The sequence below is a fragment of the Azolla caroliniana genome, unplaced genomic scaffold, assembly GCF_043228905.1.
Source record: "Azolla caroliniana isolate FFs.n. ecotype wild unplaced genomic scaffold, voAzoCaro1.0.p SCAF_7, whole genome shotgun sequence".
Lineage (NCBI taxonomy): Eukaryota > Viridiplantae > Streptophyta > Polypodiopsida > Salviniales > Salviniaceae > Azolla > Azolla caroliniana.
The window spans coordinates 5,300,087-5,316,279 of NW_028230442.1; the positions used below are offsets into that span (position 1 = coordinate 5,300,087).

A 16,193-nucleotide genomic window follows, 5' to 3' on the forward strand; every position below is an offset into this window, starting at 1 on the left:
CTGCCTTCAAACTAGTATCAGAGCCAAGGTTTAGGATTTTATGCAGAGAAAAGTTTAGGGTTTTCTGCAGGCAGAGTTTAAGGTTTTCTGCAGAGCAGAGTTTAGGGTTTTCTGCAGAGCAGAGATTAGGGTTTTCTGCATAGCAGAGATTAGGGTTTCTGCAGAGCAGGTCACGTTTTCTGCAGTGCAGGTTTGGTCCTCCATTTGGGCTAAAATCATGACTAACAGCAGTGAAAGTAGCCACCTTATGCACATCAAGAAGCTTGAGGGTGCACATAACTTTGCGGTTTGGAAAAAGCAGTGCTACAACATCTTGCTGCAAAAGAAGCATGCAAAGCCTATAAAAGTCAAAGGGGTAAAGCCTATAGATATGGATGAAGATGATTGGCAAGAGTTGAATGAGCTTGCACGCTCGACTATTGAGTTGTCGATTTCTGATGCCTTGCTTTTTAATATCGAAGGTTTGGACTCCGCCTATTCTATATGGATTAGACTAGAGGAACTGTATGCCCAAAAGACGGCAGCTAGCAAATTTTATTGGCTTAAGAAACTTATGGATTTGCGTATGACAAAGGGCACACCCATGTCAACTCACCTGAGTGAGTTCAATTCCATTTTCAGCTAGTTGATTGCCTTGAAATTCATCATTGATGATGAGTTTAAGGCTACGTTTTTACTTTGCACCTTGCCAGAAAGTTGGGATACTTTCAGGACTACTATGAGTAATTCAAATGCGATGCTTCTTTACGCCGATGTAGAGAGTTCTCTACTCATGGAAGAGATGAGTTGGCAAAATAATGCATCCAATAAGTCCTCTAGTGCGTTGCATATGAGGGGTAGGTCACAACAAAGAGGCAAATCTGATAGTTATGGCCGTAGTAAATCACGTGGTAAAGATGTAGAATGCCATCACTGTGGCAAAAAGGGTCACTTTAAACGTGATTGTTTCAAATGGAAGAAAGAGAAAGGAAAGGGCAAGAAGATAGATGATTTCATAGAAGAAAAGAGAGACATTCAACCGAGGAAAGGCAATACTAAAAGTGAAGAGGTAAATGTAGTCACTCATGATAGTGATAATGGAAATGATGTACTCTTTGTTTCATCATGCCATAGAGAACATGCTTTACTTGCAGATACGGATGGTGACATGCACACTTGGATACTCGATTCCGGTGCTTCTTTTCACATCACCCCTCATCGTGAGTGGTTTTCAGATTACATAGGGGGTCGACATGGTGTTGTCCATCTTGGGGACAACTATGCATGTGAAATTGCAGGTATTGGCACTGTGCAATTACAGTTTCAGCATGGTTCTGCTTTCACACTTCAGCATGTATGGCATGTACCTCAGCTCAAGAAGAGCTTGATTAGCACAGGACAGCTAGATGATGATGGATTTCACACAACCTTTGGTGATGGGAAATGGAAGATTTGTAAGGGATCTAGAGTTATTGCCAAGGGTAGTAAAAGTGATACTTTGTATCCTCTCCATGTATCTAGTGTGAGTGACCATGTTGTTGCCATAACCGAGCAGCCTAGTGTTTCTTTGTGGCATGGCCGGTTGGGACACATGAGTGAAATTAGTATGAAAGTACTTTCTCGTTTGAGTTACTTGCCGTGTCTTCGTTATGCTGATTTTGAACATTGTGATCATTGCATTTATGGCAAACATGTACAAACATCTCATAAAAAGCCTCTTTCGCTGAAGTCGTCCCCGCTTGAGTTAGTACATTCAGATGTATGTGAGATGCCAGGGCTATCATTAGGGGGAAAGAAATACTTAGTCACGTTAGTCCATGATGCTACACGGAAGGCATGGGTTTACCCTATTCGTAGCAAGGATGAAGTGCTCGACCAATTTCGAACATTTTTGGCATTAGTTGAGAATCAAATTGATAAGACACGTAAGTGTCTTCGCTCTGACAATGGTGGGGAATATGTGTCCAAGGTTTTTCAAGCATTTTGTGACAGCAAAGGGATAAAGAGGGAACTCACTGCCCCTTATAATACACCCCAAAATGGAGTTGCAGGGCGTATGAATCGGACTATTCAAGATAAGGTCCGTACTATGCTGTCTCATGCTGCGTTACCCCATGGTTTTTGGGCAGAGGCTGTTATGACAGCTGTTCACTTGATTAATCGGTCACCTAACAGGTCTTTGGGAGGGGGAATACCCCAAGAAGTGTGGCCGGGCAAGCCACCTTCATATGCTCACTTGAGAGTGTTTGGCTGTGAGGCTTTTGTGCACATTCGTAAAGAACAACGCAACAAACTTGAGCCAAAGTCCTGCAAATGTATTTTCCTAGGATACGGTGACAAGGGTGAAATGGGGTATAGATTGTGGGATCCCGAGAAAAGAAAAATAGTACGCAGCAATGATGTTATCTTCCGGGAAAATCGCATGCATAAACAACCCGAAAAGACTGAGGAAGTACATAGGGTTGTATTCCGAGAAGAAATACCTTTAAGACAGGAAAATGTGCCCGCTGTACAGCAGCAAACACCTGCTGTAAAATTACCTGCAAATGCAGAAAATGAGGTTGGAAATGATCATCCAGTCTTTGCCAATAATGATGAGCCACCAAATGTGCAGGAACAGCTAGAACAGCAAGCTGTGAATGCTGATTTGCAGGCTGAAATGCCTGGACTGCAAATTGAAAATGATGATTTGCAGGCTCAACAGCTACCAAACAATGAGCATTGGGTTAGGAGATCATCTAGAGTTACTAGACAGCCTGACAGATTTGTTCCTGATGCAAACAATGTGGCTGATTATGTCATGGTAACTGATTGTGGCGAACCGACTTGCTTCAAGGAAGCAATGGACAGACAGGACAATAAGAAATGGTATAAAGCCATGTTGTCAGAGATGGAATCTCTTGAGAAAAATGATACTTGGGATTTGGTGCAATTGCCTAAAGGGCAGAAAACACTTCCATGCAAATGGATTTATAAAATGAAGGTCATTTCTGATTCCTCGCCAACGTACAAAGCAAGATTGGTTGCAAAAGGATACAAGCAGGAATATGGAGTTGATTTTGATGAGATCTTCTCGCCTGTAGTCAAGATGACTACATTAAGAATCATTTTGGGCTTAGTTGCAGCTGAAGATATGGAGCTCATACAGATGGATGTGAAGACCGCCTTTTTACATGGCGATCTGCATGAAGACATATATATGCAACAGCCTGAAGGTTTTGTCACTAAAGGCAAAGAGAAGATGGTTTGTAAGCTCAAAAGGAGTTTGTATGGGTTGAAACAAGCACCAAGAGAATGGTATCATAAATTTGATGCATTTATGCAGTCTCAAGGTTTTCGTAGAAGTCAAGTGGACCATTGCTTGTACACCAAGAAGGCAGGAGATGGCAGCCTGATTATCTTGGTTTTGTATGTTGATGATATGTTGATTGTTGGCAAGGATGGTCATGCCTTGAATTCATTGAAGCAAAGCCTTCATGGCAGCTTTGATATCAAGGATCTTGGTGATGCAAATCACATCCTTGGCATGCGAATACTCCGAAACCGATTGAAAGGGGCACTCTTTCTATCTCAGCAGGAGTATATCTCTAAGGTTTTGTAGCGTTTCAATATGGAGGGGGGGAAAACAATTGGGGTTCCATTGCCTCCATATTTGAAACTCAGTGCAGAAGACAGCCCTACATCTGATGATGAGAAGGCTGAAATGGCTAAGGTTCCATATGCTTCTGCCGTTGGCAGTTTGATATATGCGATGGTTGCTACACGCCCTGATATTGCCTTTGCAGTGGGAGTGGTTAGTAGGTATATGGCAAATCCCGGCAAAAAGCATTGGGAAGCGGTAAAAGGTATTATGAGATACCTCAAAGGCACAAAGGACTTGTGTATTTGCTTTGGAAAGCAAAAGGCATCTGTCGTTGGTTTTACGGATGCGGACTATGCTGGTCACGTAGACTGCAGGAAGTCTACTTCTGGTTATGTGTTTACTTTCACAGGAGGAGCGGTCTCTTGGATCTCCAGACTACAGAAGTTTGTCTACTACAGAGGCAGAGTATGTTGCTGCCACTGAGGCATGCAAAGAAGCTTTATGGCTTTCATATCTAGTGAGAGATCTTGGCATTACAGAGTTACCTATTCTTCATTGTGACAGCCAGAGTGCTATCATGCTAGCTCGAAATCTCGTCTTTCATGCAAAGACGAAGCACATAGAGGTGAAGTATCACTTCATCAGAGATGTACTTGACAGCAAGAACATTGAGCTTGTCAAAGTACATACAAATAATAATCCTGCAGATCTTCTCACGAAGGGTCTTCCAGCTGAGCGATTTGCTCATTGCCGACAGATGATGGGAGTTGGATAGATGTATGTATGCAGTTCAGCTTTGTACATACTTGGACTTAGCTGACTTTTTTTTTGTTTTTTTTTTCTCACGGCACATTGCCTTTAGGTGGGAGGTTGTTGGGAATAAAGGGCCATCGTGCCTTTTATTAGTGCACGAGTGTGAACGCACTCGTAGCACACTTTTCAGTTGTATATACATAATATCTAAAAACCAAAAAAGAGGTACACTCTTTTGTACCCAAGACGGCGTGCATCTCTCTCTCTCACTCAGACTCTCTCCCTCTCTGTTTTTGACCTAAACCCTAATCCTCGTGCTGCCTTCACGCTTTGGGTCCCAGTTATGGTACCAACGCCTGCCTGACCCAGCTGTTTCTAAAGAGGTGAATGTTGATAATACAAATATCCATGAAGATGTGGATATTACTTTCAGAAGACCCTCATATGATACAACTCCTGATGGACAGGTGCAGTTCTTATTCCTCAGTTGATTAGTTTGCATAAACATTTGCAACTACAAAATGAAATTGTCCATATCATACGACAAAAATGTACTCGCTCACAATTATAGCATATCAAGTTGTGATCTGAGCTGTGTCATGTATCCATCAGAATATGGCAATTAGAGTATCCATTTCTACCATCCAAAAAACCTGGAAGAATTCCTTTAACAAAACCCAGACTATCTACATTACGCTTTTACCTATGCAAATGCAGTTCATAAATTGTTTGCTCTCTTGGTGATCATGTTTAACAGAATTGGCATGCGTTCTTGAATAAACATCAGTTCAAGCTGTTCTGATTCTCAGATCATTCCATCATAAGCATTTCAGTGATCATTTAAAATGCACAAGTGAAATGGGACCTGACATTTATTACTGTTTTCACACATTTTGGGTCTTTTTGCCATTTTGTGCATGGTCATGTATATATTTTTGGAAGAGAAGGAATACTGTGTGAGAAAAAATGACAAAAAGCTACTTTTTGCACGATACGTTTCTAAATGAATGATGCTCAATGAATTGTAGTTAAGATATGTTTTGAAACTTCCAAGTAATTTCCAATAACTAAGTAATGATCCAAAGGACATAACCTCAGAAGGTCACCTCAGATACAAGGAGATGATACCAGCACAGAGAAAGAATGAAAGAATTGTTAGCATCTTTTAAGAGGCCAAAATGGCCTACAAGATGAACAAGATATTACATCTTCAAATGTCGTCTCATTTTTTAGAACAATAAACCAAACTAAATTAGCTAGGTAAAAAAGTAAATAGAAACAGAATAAACTGTGACAAAGGAATTGTCATCTACACATGTGAGATTCACAAGTCAAATATATTGTAAATTTCGTCTTCGATAGATCTCTAGCATTGGTCAATCCAAAATGGAGAGGTTTCTAAAACGAGGGAAGCACCTACCATGCTGTGAGATAATGGCCTTTATTTGTCAACGACAAGGGTAGTGAGATCGTGGTTCGTGAGACTAGGGCCTACGTGCAAGACAAGTTTCTATTGCCCAATTTACTGTAACATTTTGCAATGTCTTAATCAGGAGCCCATTGAAGTAGCCCTTGATTGACTTGTAGCATGAGTTCAAGTGATGGGCTAAAGAGAGAAAGAAAAATATATTAAAATCTTTTAAGAGGCCAAAACGGCCTATATGACCAAACAAGAGATTGCATCTTAAGTGTTGTCTCACCTTTGAGAACCACAAACCAAAATAAATGTTAGTAAGTAAAAAAAAGTAAATAAGATAAAAAGTGACTAAAGAAAGTTGTGATTGTTCTTCATTAATGACATTGTGTGGTTGTATCGTTGTCCTTCAACAACTTCTCACTATGTCTCTTGAGTTCTAGCAAGAAAAGCCCCCAATAGCATTGGTCCTCATATTCCATTACCTTGTGTAGTGAGCCCAAGCCTTGTTTAAAGAGCCAATGGTATTTCTCTCATCTCATAAAAAACAATACAAAGACAAACATAGTGCTCTCCACAAAATTGGCAAATTCTTTCTACTAGAAGTATTTGTGCATATCTACCATCCTCAATATCTAATTGATGTGAAGAAGTTTGCAGCTGCCCCATCACACAGCACAGTGCATAGGACAGATGTATGTCCATATAAGAGAGACTGATGATGAATCCATTGTCTAATGTGTCAGAAGTGTGTATTATAGTGGGCCATCTTCCTACTAAGAGACGTTGCGGGGCTGATCCACGTTATTTTGTTTTCCAAGTCGATAAGATCAGTTTGGATTACTATTCTTTTCCACTTTGATTATGTTTAGAGAGAAAATTAGATCTTATCTTATCCCTCCACAGACAACAGGTTCCTTGATTCATCCTCAAAATTTATTGTTTTACTTTATTTTCTTTTAACTTTACACATTCAGCATAGACACCATATATATATAGCAATAAAAACCTGAATAATATCAAGAATCACTAAATAAAATTAACATACCTGGCAGCACGGTAAAATAAAATGGAGAATTTGATATATATTCTCGTCTATAACCGACACTCATAGAATATTTTCCAGACAAAGTGGGATAAAAGGAAATTGCTTGATATCCTGTTGATGTTTCCCCACCTTTAACTATTGTTGGAGATGTAAATTCCCTGTCAAATAATCTAATAGTTACTGAAAACTCCACATAACTCAGTCTTTTGAGAAGGTTCTGAGAAGGATCAAATAATGTGATATTCAAGATAACCACAGAACCTGCCTTGAGTATATCCGGTGTTAGCCTGCCTACACAATGAGGAATCGATACTTGTCCTGAATAAATGACAAGTTATTAATAATATTCATGAAGATCTGAATGTATTCCACATAAGATATCTAATGAAGGATCTAAGTGTTTACCAACAAAAACATCATATGCAAAAGGTGATCCTGGCACATAAAATGTATTGTTTCCAATAAAAACATAGTGACGCCCTGCCTTAGCAGTCCTAAATTCAATAAGGACAAATCCAGGTTCAGCTTCATTCTGTGCATTTAATTGTGGATGCAAGTCCATATTCCCAGCTTCATCATAAATTCTGATTGAATACAGCAAGGAATTTGAAGTTCCTAATGGTGAGTTGAACTTATCAACAACTTTCAGTCTAAACTTAGCTATGGTGCCCGAAATAAATGTATGTTTATCGTCCACCCAATTTCCTTGGCACAGAGGTAGGTATAATGAGCCTGAAATAAATCAATTTTCCAGATGTCACGGGTGACAGAAAGAAAGATGCTTCATACAAAATATTGTGAGGTTGAAAAACCTTGCCAAATCATGTTGGAGGAAAGAAAACTTAGTTGATGACTGATATACAGAACAATTAGGTCTCCAAGAATGAGCATGCTTTTTAATATAGACTATTCTCTTTAGAAAATGGATATTATAAAGAAAACATGATGTTCGGGCAATTGATATAAACGAACCAGTAATGACAGTAAATGTTAGTGAAGAACGACCAAAAATCTTTCCGTTGCTAGAAATGTATACTTTTTGAGGTCCAAGTTGATCTGCCACAAACGTCAGATTATGGTATCCATTGCGGTCAATAAAGACATCAAAGTTAGGATAAGTTGTTGCATTTTTTCCAAGATTTACAACTGTCACATTCCATGGATAGCTAAGGTCTGTTCTTCCAGTCTTTTCTGAAACAACATTGCCAAACTGATCACGAGGTGACACACAGAGCCTTATCCTATCCCCTGGGTAATATATATTCGACGTGTCAGCCCAAAAAATTGAAGACGCGTCTGGATCTACCTCACCTACATGCAAACTTCATTATATGTTTTTGAAACTTTTTGCATATTTGGATATTAAAAGAAATTTTGAACCATGATTATTACCTGCGGCAACCATAATGGTTGCCCCTAAGCCTATCATAGCAAACAAGTCAGCTGAAGAGCCAAGATCATTAGGCTTTGTGCTATCGAAGACTACGACACGCAAAAGATACTGATAAACATTGCTTGCATATCTGTTCTTGATCACACATGAAACTGGGTATGACCCACGTACCAAAGCAGTAGGGGTGCTCCCAATGCTGCAACTAGAGCCAGGTGCCCTAACATGAATGTCTGATAGTAACCATATACCAACTTGAATCCTGTCCGGAGAAAATGGGCCCTTGTACATACTGCAAGATTTGCAATTTGGACTTGTATCACAAACAAGCTCTCGGCCATAGTAAGTCTTGCAACTAGGATTATCACAGTCAACAATATAAGGTTGCAGGAAAAAATTGAAAGGCTTTCCCTCAATAACTGTAACTCTCCTTCCTTTCAGACTTATCTTCGTGCAATCTTTGCTTAGCATGTACGCAGATTCCACCAGTGTAGCTGTAATATATAGCAAATTTGATGAAAATTTCATAAAGTTGACGGGCAAACGAGGTGGGAAACAAATAAGTCTATAAATAATATTTTATTTTAAACTCAAAAATTACCAATACCACTTTCTTACATGATTCCTACGAGCACTATGTAGTGGGATATTTGTACATCCTAGAGGGTGGATCCATTTAAGTAATGAATTGGGCATGGAAACTGTATATGTGTAGACCATAACTTTCCTGACTACTATATTGCAGATGACCATAAGGCCACCTTAATGCCTTATCTCTAAACTTAATTTGAGAACTAATTTCAAGTCAATGTGTAAAGTCTTGCCATCCCAGCTCGTTTAGCCACCGTATTATGCCATAGAGCAGTGAGATGAGAACGACTATTACCTATCTGTAAGGCTAGGTGATTGTAAGGCCTCCCAAATCCCCATGCCCCTTTATTTGACTTCTGACTTCATAATTTTGTGTGTGTAACTAACAACTAGGAATAGAGTGTTGTCAACTTCGCCCTTTTAAACACCATATAGTAGCAAACTAGTAGGGATTTGGGAAGCTAAAATTGGTTTGTGGAACTTCCAGTGAGCCGTGTAACACCAACTGCACCACCAATCTAGCTAAAATTGCATAGCAATGAAACACGTAGAAGTTCTGTTAAACTCCATACCCTTTCACTGCAGTTTTCTATTATGCATGCATGAAAATGAATCCCATGCCATGTTATAAGAAAATTCTCCCAAAATTTTGCAAGACCAAAGTATGGGGCAAAATCCAAATGGAATATATGTGTATACAAAACCTGCCGAATTCCCATATAAATTTTTGGTATATTGTCTCAAATTTCTGCTTGAAAAGGAGAAATATATAGATTTTTTCGCTGCTGATTTCATATACAAATATTTTGTGGGACATTTTCTCACAATTTCGGTATTATTTTATGCCCCAAAAGAGTAAAAAAAATATTATCCTGCTAATGGAGAAAGAACAAATGTAGGGATGAAATATTTGAAAAAAATACAGGAATCTGTTTCAGCTGAATTCCTTCTGCGAGCTTGCATATTTTGTCACAATTTTTCCTAGTATTTCGCGAGTGGTTAAAAGGAAAAAATCATCAAGTGGGAAAGAAAATTATAGAGATATAGAGATAGATAGATGGATATAGTATTTTGTGAAGAAAAATCATCCCGGCAATAAAGAAAGGGGGAAAAAACAAATTTTCCTGCGAAAACCTGACCAGAAAAACTAGCCCGTGCATTGTATGAGAAACCATTACCTGAAAGGAGAGATTGAAGTAAGAGGATGATGACATGAGACAAAGGAGCTTTGTAGTCATAATGTGAGAACTTTCCTCCTCTTTGCTTTTTCGAACTCCTTACATCCATATCCCTCCACCGTGTCTCCACTTTCTTCTGACTTCATCTTACTTTCATCCAAAACTCTCTCTCTCTCTCTCTCTCTCTCTCTCTCTCTCTGTCTTATAGTTCGATTCAATTCATGGCTAGGGTTCGTCCATCAAGAGATCACGCCTGATTCACTCTGATAAGCTGATGAGAAATGGAGATTGATCGATCAAATCGTCGACGATGCTTCCTTCTGCATGTCTGTGGAGACTAGGGTTAGGAATGCGGGGGTGGTGAGGCCGTTATGAGACACAGTGACACATCTTCTCTCTCTTCTTCTTCTTCTTCGTCTTCTTCTTCGTGGTCTAGGACTGTCGGTTTCACACCTGCTCCCTACAGAATGTATTGATTTTGGTCGTTCCGTCTGTCCGGACACACTCGCCACACAAAGAGATCAGTACATCTTCCTTCAGTTTAGGCTTAACCGGTTTGGTTTGGACAAGGACAAACCGGTTACGCCGAAACCGAACCGTTGCTGATTCCTCTCTAATATTACACACACGCCCGCGACAAGGAAACGATTTAGACTAACCGGTTTGGCCAAACTGGTTAAGTCTAAACCGATTTAGCCAAGCCAATTAAGCCTTAAACTACTTGGTAACCGGTCCGGCAATCTCAAACCGGTTAAGGAAGCTCAAGCCAAAACTGAACCGAACTGAACCGCCAAACCGTTTAATAATTGTTTGATGTTTCAATTTAGGCTTGAGTCGAGTCGTTGTCGATTCCTAATTAGAGTGTATTTTGATATAACCAATGATCAACCCTCAAGTTGTCAATTTATCCCTGCATGTATTATTAGAGTGCACATTTTGTGATAGTGCCCCAAATGAGGAGTAGATATGTATTGTGGAACCTGAACATATGGGTCGATAAGGTGTTAATGTAAGAAACCATAGATGAGTAGAATGAGAATGTATTTAGGAAAGATGGGAGTAGGGTAATAGGATTGACTAGGTTGGTCAACTAGAAGAATACTATGTGGACAAGTTAAAATGTACTTAGCCTTGAAGTATGTGCCATTGACTTTAAGATAAGCAATATCTAGCATTAGCTTGTATCAAGAGACTTGCACATTTAATGAGACACTAAGACCAAACAAACAATATACATAGTTCACACACACTATTTGTCTATCTCTTACACAATGGTTGTGAGTCGTGACTATTATCTATCCCCAGTAATTTTGTAATTGACCAATCCAGACTCCAGATCCCATCGAAACCCATCAAAGCTCTAAGGTGTGAGCACATGGGTAGATTACCATTATGAGCTACTCTCATATGTGGTAGAAAGTTTGTTTTTCAAACATACATCATTGTGATTGTAAATATGTGTGCCTATCTAATCGTTTCTCGATCTTTCTAGCGATATACTTATCTATCCCCACTAATTTTGTAATAGATCAATCCAAATCCCATCAAAGCTCGTCCAAGCTCTAAGGTGTGAGCACATGGGTGGATTACCGTTGTGAGCTACTCTCATATGCAACAAAAAGTTTGTTTTTCAAGCATATGTCTCTATGATTGTAACTATATAAGCCTATCCAATTGATTCTCAATCTTTATGGTAATATACGCGATACGCATTGTTGTGCGCCTCCTCTCCATCATGATTGGATATTGAACCCTATAAAAGGTTGTAGAGTTGTGAGGGAAGAGAAAGGAATAGAGCAAGGATTGTGAAGAGAGAGACAATAGCAAATTTGTGAAGGAGCCATGTTTCATGTTAGCAATGTGTGAGGTTTTAACATTGTCGCGAGGTCTTCTATCAACATTGGAGTTGACAACATGACACATGATGATTTAATGGAGTAAGATGTAAAACTTGGTATAGAAAGACACAAGAGTCAAGACAAGTCGAGTAGTTGAGAGAGAGCAATGAGTTTGAGTAAATTTAAACTTAACGAGGTTTCAAATGTGGCTCGACAAGTAGAAATTTCGTAGAACCACAAAATGCTACTTCACGAGAGAGCATATGTGAAAAAACGTTGTCCCAACGCACGTGCTCATACCATGGGTCAATATTAGTCTTGGTTTTTAGTTTATTGTTGATTTTCATTACATTGGTTCATATATATATATATATATATATATATATATATATATATATATATATCAATCAAAGTATAACGAATGAGTGTTAGCTCAAGTTTTCATTATTATACAAAACAGCTTCCATGAGGCGCTATACGAGTGTTCGAGCCATGTCCTGAGCATGCAACATTTTGTTAACTAATGATTTGCCTTTCCTTTTCTTCATGTTCTCCCCGCCCCCCCCCCCCCCAAAAAAAAATAATGAAAATGCAGGGGCATTTAGGGAAGTCAACAAAAACCCAGATTCGAGAGTCTTTTTCATGGAGAGAATAACATCAAATAGAGCAGAACAATGGTAAACAAGAGAGAGCAGGAAAATAAACAGATCAAGATCCGGTTGCCATCATCTCATCATTAGGATCGTTCAATGATTGTGCCTTGTAGAGGGATGTAAAACAGAGCAAAATCATATGGCTTTCTATACAATTGTTTTAAGGATCATGTTGTGCCTTGTAGAGGGATGTAAAACAGAGCAAAATCATATGGCTTTCTATACAATTGTTTTAAGGATCATGTTGTGCCTTGTAGAGGGATGTAAAACAGAGAAAAACCATATGGCTCTCTATAAAATTGTTTAAGGATCATGTGAAGTAAAAGTATGGAAAACAGAGCAGATTGCTAGTGAATTTCTAGACGATTGTTCTAGGTTTCTGCTGACCAGAAGAATGGAGAACGGAGCAAAATCCAATGACCATCATCAGTTAGAATTGCTTAAGGATGCCAAGTAGAAGAATGGCAAAGAATAAGAGTAAAAAACAGAAATACATCCCATGGTTTTTATAGAATTGCTTAAAGATTGTGGTAAGAAGAAAGACCTATGCAAAGGGATTAGAATCCACCAAGAAATTCTCAAAAGAGGATTACTTCAACAATGCCCTCATATCGGAAACACTCTTATAAGCATGTATGCGAAATGTGGGGCACTTTCAAAAGCTCGAAATGTACTCAATGAGCTTCCTAATCGGAATATAATCTCTTGGAATGCATTAATCTCAGGTTATACCCAACAAAAACAAGGTATTGAAGCCATTCGTTGCTTCAAAATCATGCATAATGATGGGCTGTCTCCCAATGAAGTCACTTATATTTGCATTTTGAAGGCTTGTGGCAACATAGGGGCAATTGAGGAGGGTAGAAGAATTCACGAAGAGGTTGTGTGTAAAGGTTTGGTTTGTAAACATATCATGTTAGGAAGTGCATTGGTGGATATGTATGCAAAATGTGGTTTTCTTGTGAAAGCACAACAGGTTCTGGATGAGCTTCCTATTCGGAATGTAGTATCTTGGTCTTCACTCATTGCCGGATATGTCCAGCATGGTCTTGGTAATGATGCAATAGATTGTTTCCAAAGGATGCAAAATGAGGGTCTTTCTCCAGATGCCATCACTTTTACTTGCATCTTAAAAGCATGTGGGAGCACTAGGGCAGTTGAAAAGGGTAGGCAAATACATGATGAAATTAGTAGCCGAGGTTTTTTGCATGATGATGTTGTGATTGGTAATGCTTTGGTTGATATGTATTCTAAATGTGGCTTGGTCAAGAAAGCACAACAAGTGCTTAGTGAACTTCATGTTCGGGATGTAGTCTCTTGGAATACATTGATTGGAGGATATGCTCATGAAGGGAAATTTAATGAAGCTATGGATTGTTTCCAACGGATGCAAAATGAGGGCTTCTCTCCAAACAGTATAACCTTCATTAGCATCTTGAAGGCTTGTGTGAGTAATCGGGCAATTGAGAAGGGAATACTAATGCATGGTGAGATTATCAATAGGGGTTTCTTATATAAAGATGTTCTTCTGGGCAATGCTTTAGTAGATATGTACGCAAAGTGTGGCCTCCTTCAAAAAGCTGAACAAGTGCTGGATGGACTCATTGAATGTGATATAGTCTCTTGGAATGCGCTTCTGGCTGGGTATGTTGAGCAAGGAGAGGGTGAGGGTGCATTTAACTGTTTCCAAAGGATGCAAAGCAAGGGTTTCTTTCCAGATGAAGTCTCCTTCCTTTGCTTATTGAAGGCTTGTGGTGACAAAAAGGAGGTTGAGAAAGGCCAACAAATTCATGACGAGCTAAAAAGTAGGGGCTTGCTTCATAAGAACATCATGCTTGGTACTGCCTTGGTAGAAATGTATGCTAAATGTGGTATGCTAGCCGTAGCAAAAGAGATATTGTATAATCTTCCTGTTCGAGATGTGGTCTCATGGTCGGCATTGATCATAGGCTGTATCCAACTAGGACATGGTGATAAAGCAATAGAATATTATGAACAAATGCAAAGCGAGGGTTTCTCTCCAGATGCGATCACATTTGCCTGCATTTTGCAAGCTTGCGGTAGTGTCAATGCGATTGAGAAGGGTAAACAAATTCATGATGAGATTGTTAATAGAAACTTGTTGGGTCATGACATTGTGCTTGCAAACGCTTTGGTCGATATGTATGTCAAATTTGGCATTCTTCCAAAAGCACAGGAAGTGTTTGATGGTCTTCTTATTCGGAATGTGGTCACTTGGAATGCACTAATTTCAGGTTATGCTCAGGAGGGGCATAGTCAAGAAGCTTTCAAATGTTTCCAAAAGATGAAAAGGGAAGGTGTTTCTCCAGATGCAGTCACATATATATGTATTCTAAAAGCTTGTGGTGGCTCTGGGATGATTGAGAAGGGTGAACAAATCCATGATGAAATTGTTGATAGAGGCTTGTTGCATGAAAACGTAGTGCTTACCACTGCTCTGGTGGATCTATATGCGAAATGTGGTGCACTTGAGAAGGCACAAGAAGTGCTCGAAAGCCTCGTTTCTCAAGATGTAGTCTCTTGGAATGCATTAATATCTGGGTATGCCCAGTGGGGCAAAGGCATCGATGCAGTAAAATGTTTCCAAAAGATGGAAAGTATGGGTACTAGACCAGATGCCATAACCTTCCTTTCTCTATTGAATGCATGTAGTCGATCAGGGCTTTTTGAAGAAGCTCAATCATATTTTGAAGATATGAGTAAAAAATATGACATTAAACCAACCATAGAACATCGTTCTTGCATGGTAGATGTTTTTGGACACATGGGCTACCTGGATAAGGCCATGTGTGAAATTGAGAAGATGCTGCCTTCGGATTCATGTACTGTGGCTTGGCGTACACTATTGGATGCTTGTAGAAAATGGGGCAATGTGGACATTGGGAAATTAGCTTTTGACCAAGTAGTAAAACTCGATAGTTGCGATGCTTCAGCTTATGTTCTTATGGCAAATATTTATGCAGCAGCCAACATGAATGAGGAGTCACGGAAAGTTGAAGCCATGAGAATGAAAAAAATGCCAACTTGGGTTTGATGGCATGAATGAGAATGTGCATTCATTTTGTGTTGAACACTCAAAACACACAAAGAAAAGAGACTCTTAGTAAAACTTAAAGCTTTTTTCCTTAGACTTTCTAATGAAGGTTGTGTTTGTGGTACAAAGATGATATTAGTGTCAGCCGAAGGGTGTCACTCAAAGCTTTTTTCCTTCGGAGTGTGGACGTAGTGTAAGGCACACCCTTTGTATTTGACACTATGTGGACGTAGTGTCAGGCCAAGTTTTTGCATCACTCACAGTAAGGCTAGGTTGAGACTAAGTGGCTGCACATTGTCCTCAATGTATTTGGGACATATTATTCATTGGCGATAGCAAAAATGGAATGGACAAGTTTTCATCTGGTGGACAAAGTACAGAGCTAGCATTCATGTTCTGGATATATGCCATGTGGGCAAGTACAACTTGTGCCCCATCATATTCTCTATGATAACCTCTTGCCGTGGATAGAGAGTAATGTGACTTCTTTTCTCAACGATAATAATGGGTGGCTGTTTGAACCGGCCCCTAGGTATCAGGGATAGTAAAGCACACATTTGGCAAGTTTTCGAGTTGCGATGAACTATTTCTACCTAAATGTGGCTATTAGAAATATAGAAACTCTGACCCATCAACCCGTCAAACAAGTAAAGATGCGTGGAGAAAGTGAGAAGAAATGCTTTATTGGCAAAATGCTTTCCCTTATATTTG

General features: G+C 39.4%; 2 protein-coding genes across 13 annotated transcripts in view; one reads left to right on the top strand and one right to left on the bottom strand.

Annotated features, from left to right (window-relative positions):
* Window positions 1–10,315, bottom strand: part of LOC147861663 (uncharacterized) — a 44,373-nt gene extending 34,058 nt beyond the window's left edge. For 9 of the 12 annotated variants that reach the window (XM_087322452.1, XM_087322453.1, XM_087322455.1 and 6 more), the window contains exons 1-5: window positions 9,937–10,315; window positions 8,170–8,661; window positions 7,750–8,088; window positions 7,183–7,509; window positions 6,778–7,095 (exon numbers count right to left, since the gene is read on the bottom strand). In XM_087322452.1, coding sequence (XP_087178578.1) covers window positions 6,778–7,095; window positions 7,183–7,509; window positions 7,750–8,088; window positions 8,170–8,661; window positions 9,937–10,045 — 1,585 coding nt within the window. In that variant the 5' untranslated portion in view covers window positions 10,046–10,315. Of the gene's footprint in view, window positions 1–6,777; window positions 7,096–7,182; window positions 7,510–7,749; window positions 8,089–8,169; window positions 8,662–9,936 lie in introns of those variants that run through there. The other 3 variants (XM_087322457.1, XM_087322456.1, XM_087322459.1) reach the window with 3 other exon arrangements.
* Window positions 10,316–12,723: 2,408 nt separating this feature from the next.
* LOC147861665 (pentatricopeptide repeat-containing protein At3g09040, mitochondrial-like) lies at window positions 12,724–15,596 on the top strand. The gene has a single exon (XM_087322420.1). The coding sequence runs from the start codon at window positions 12,927–12,929 to the stop codon at window positions 15,480–15,482; it is 2,556 nt and encodes an 851-aa protein (XP_087178546.1). The 5' UTR covers window positions 12,724–12,926; the 3' UTR covers window positions 15,483–15,596.
* Window positions 15,597–16,193: the final 597 nt, after the last annotated feature.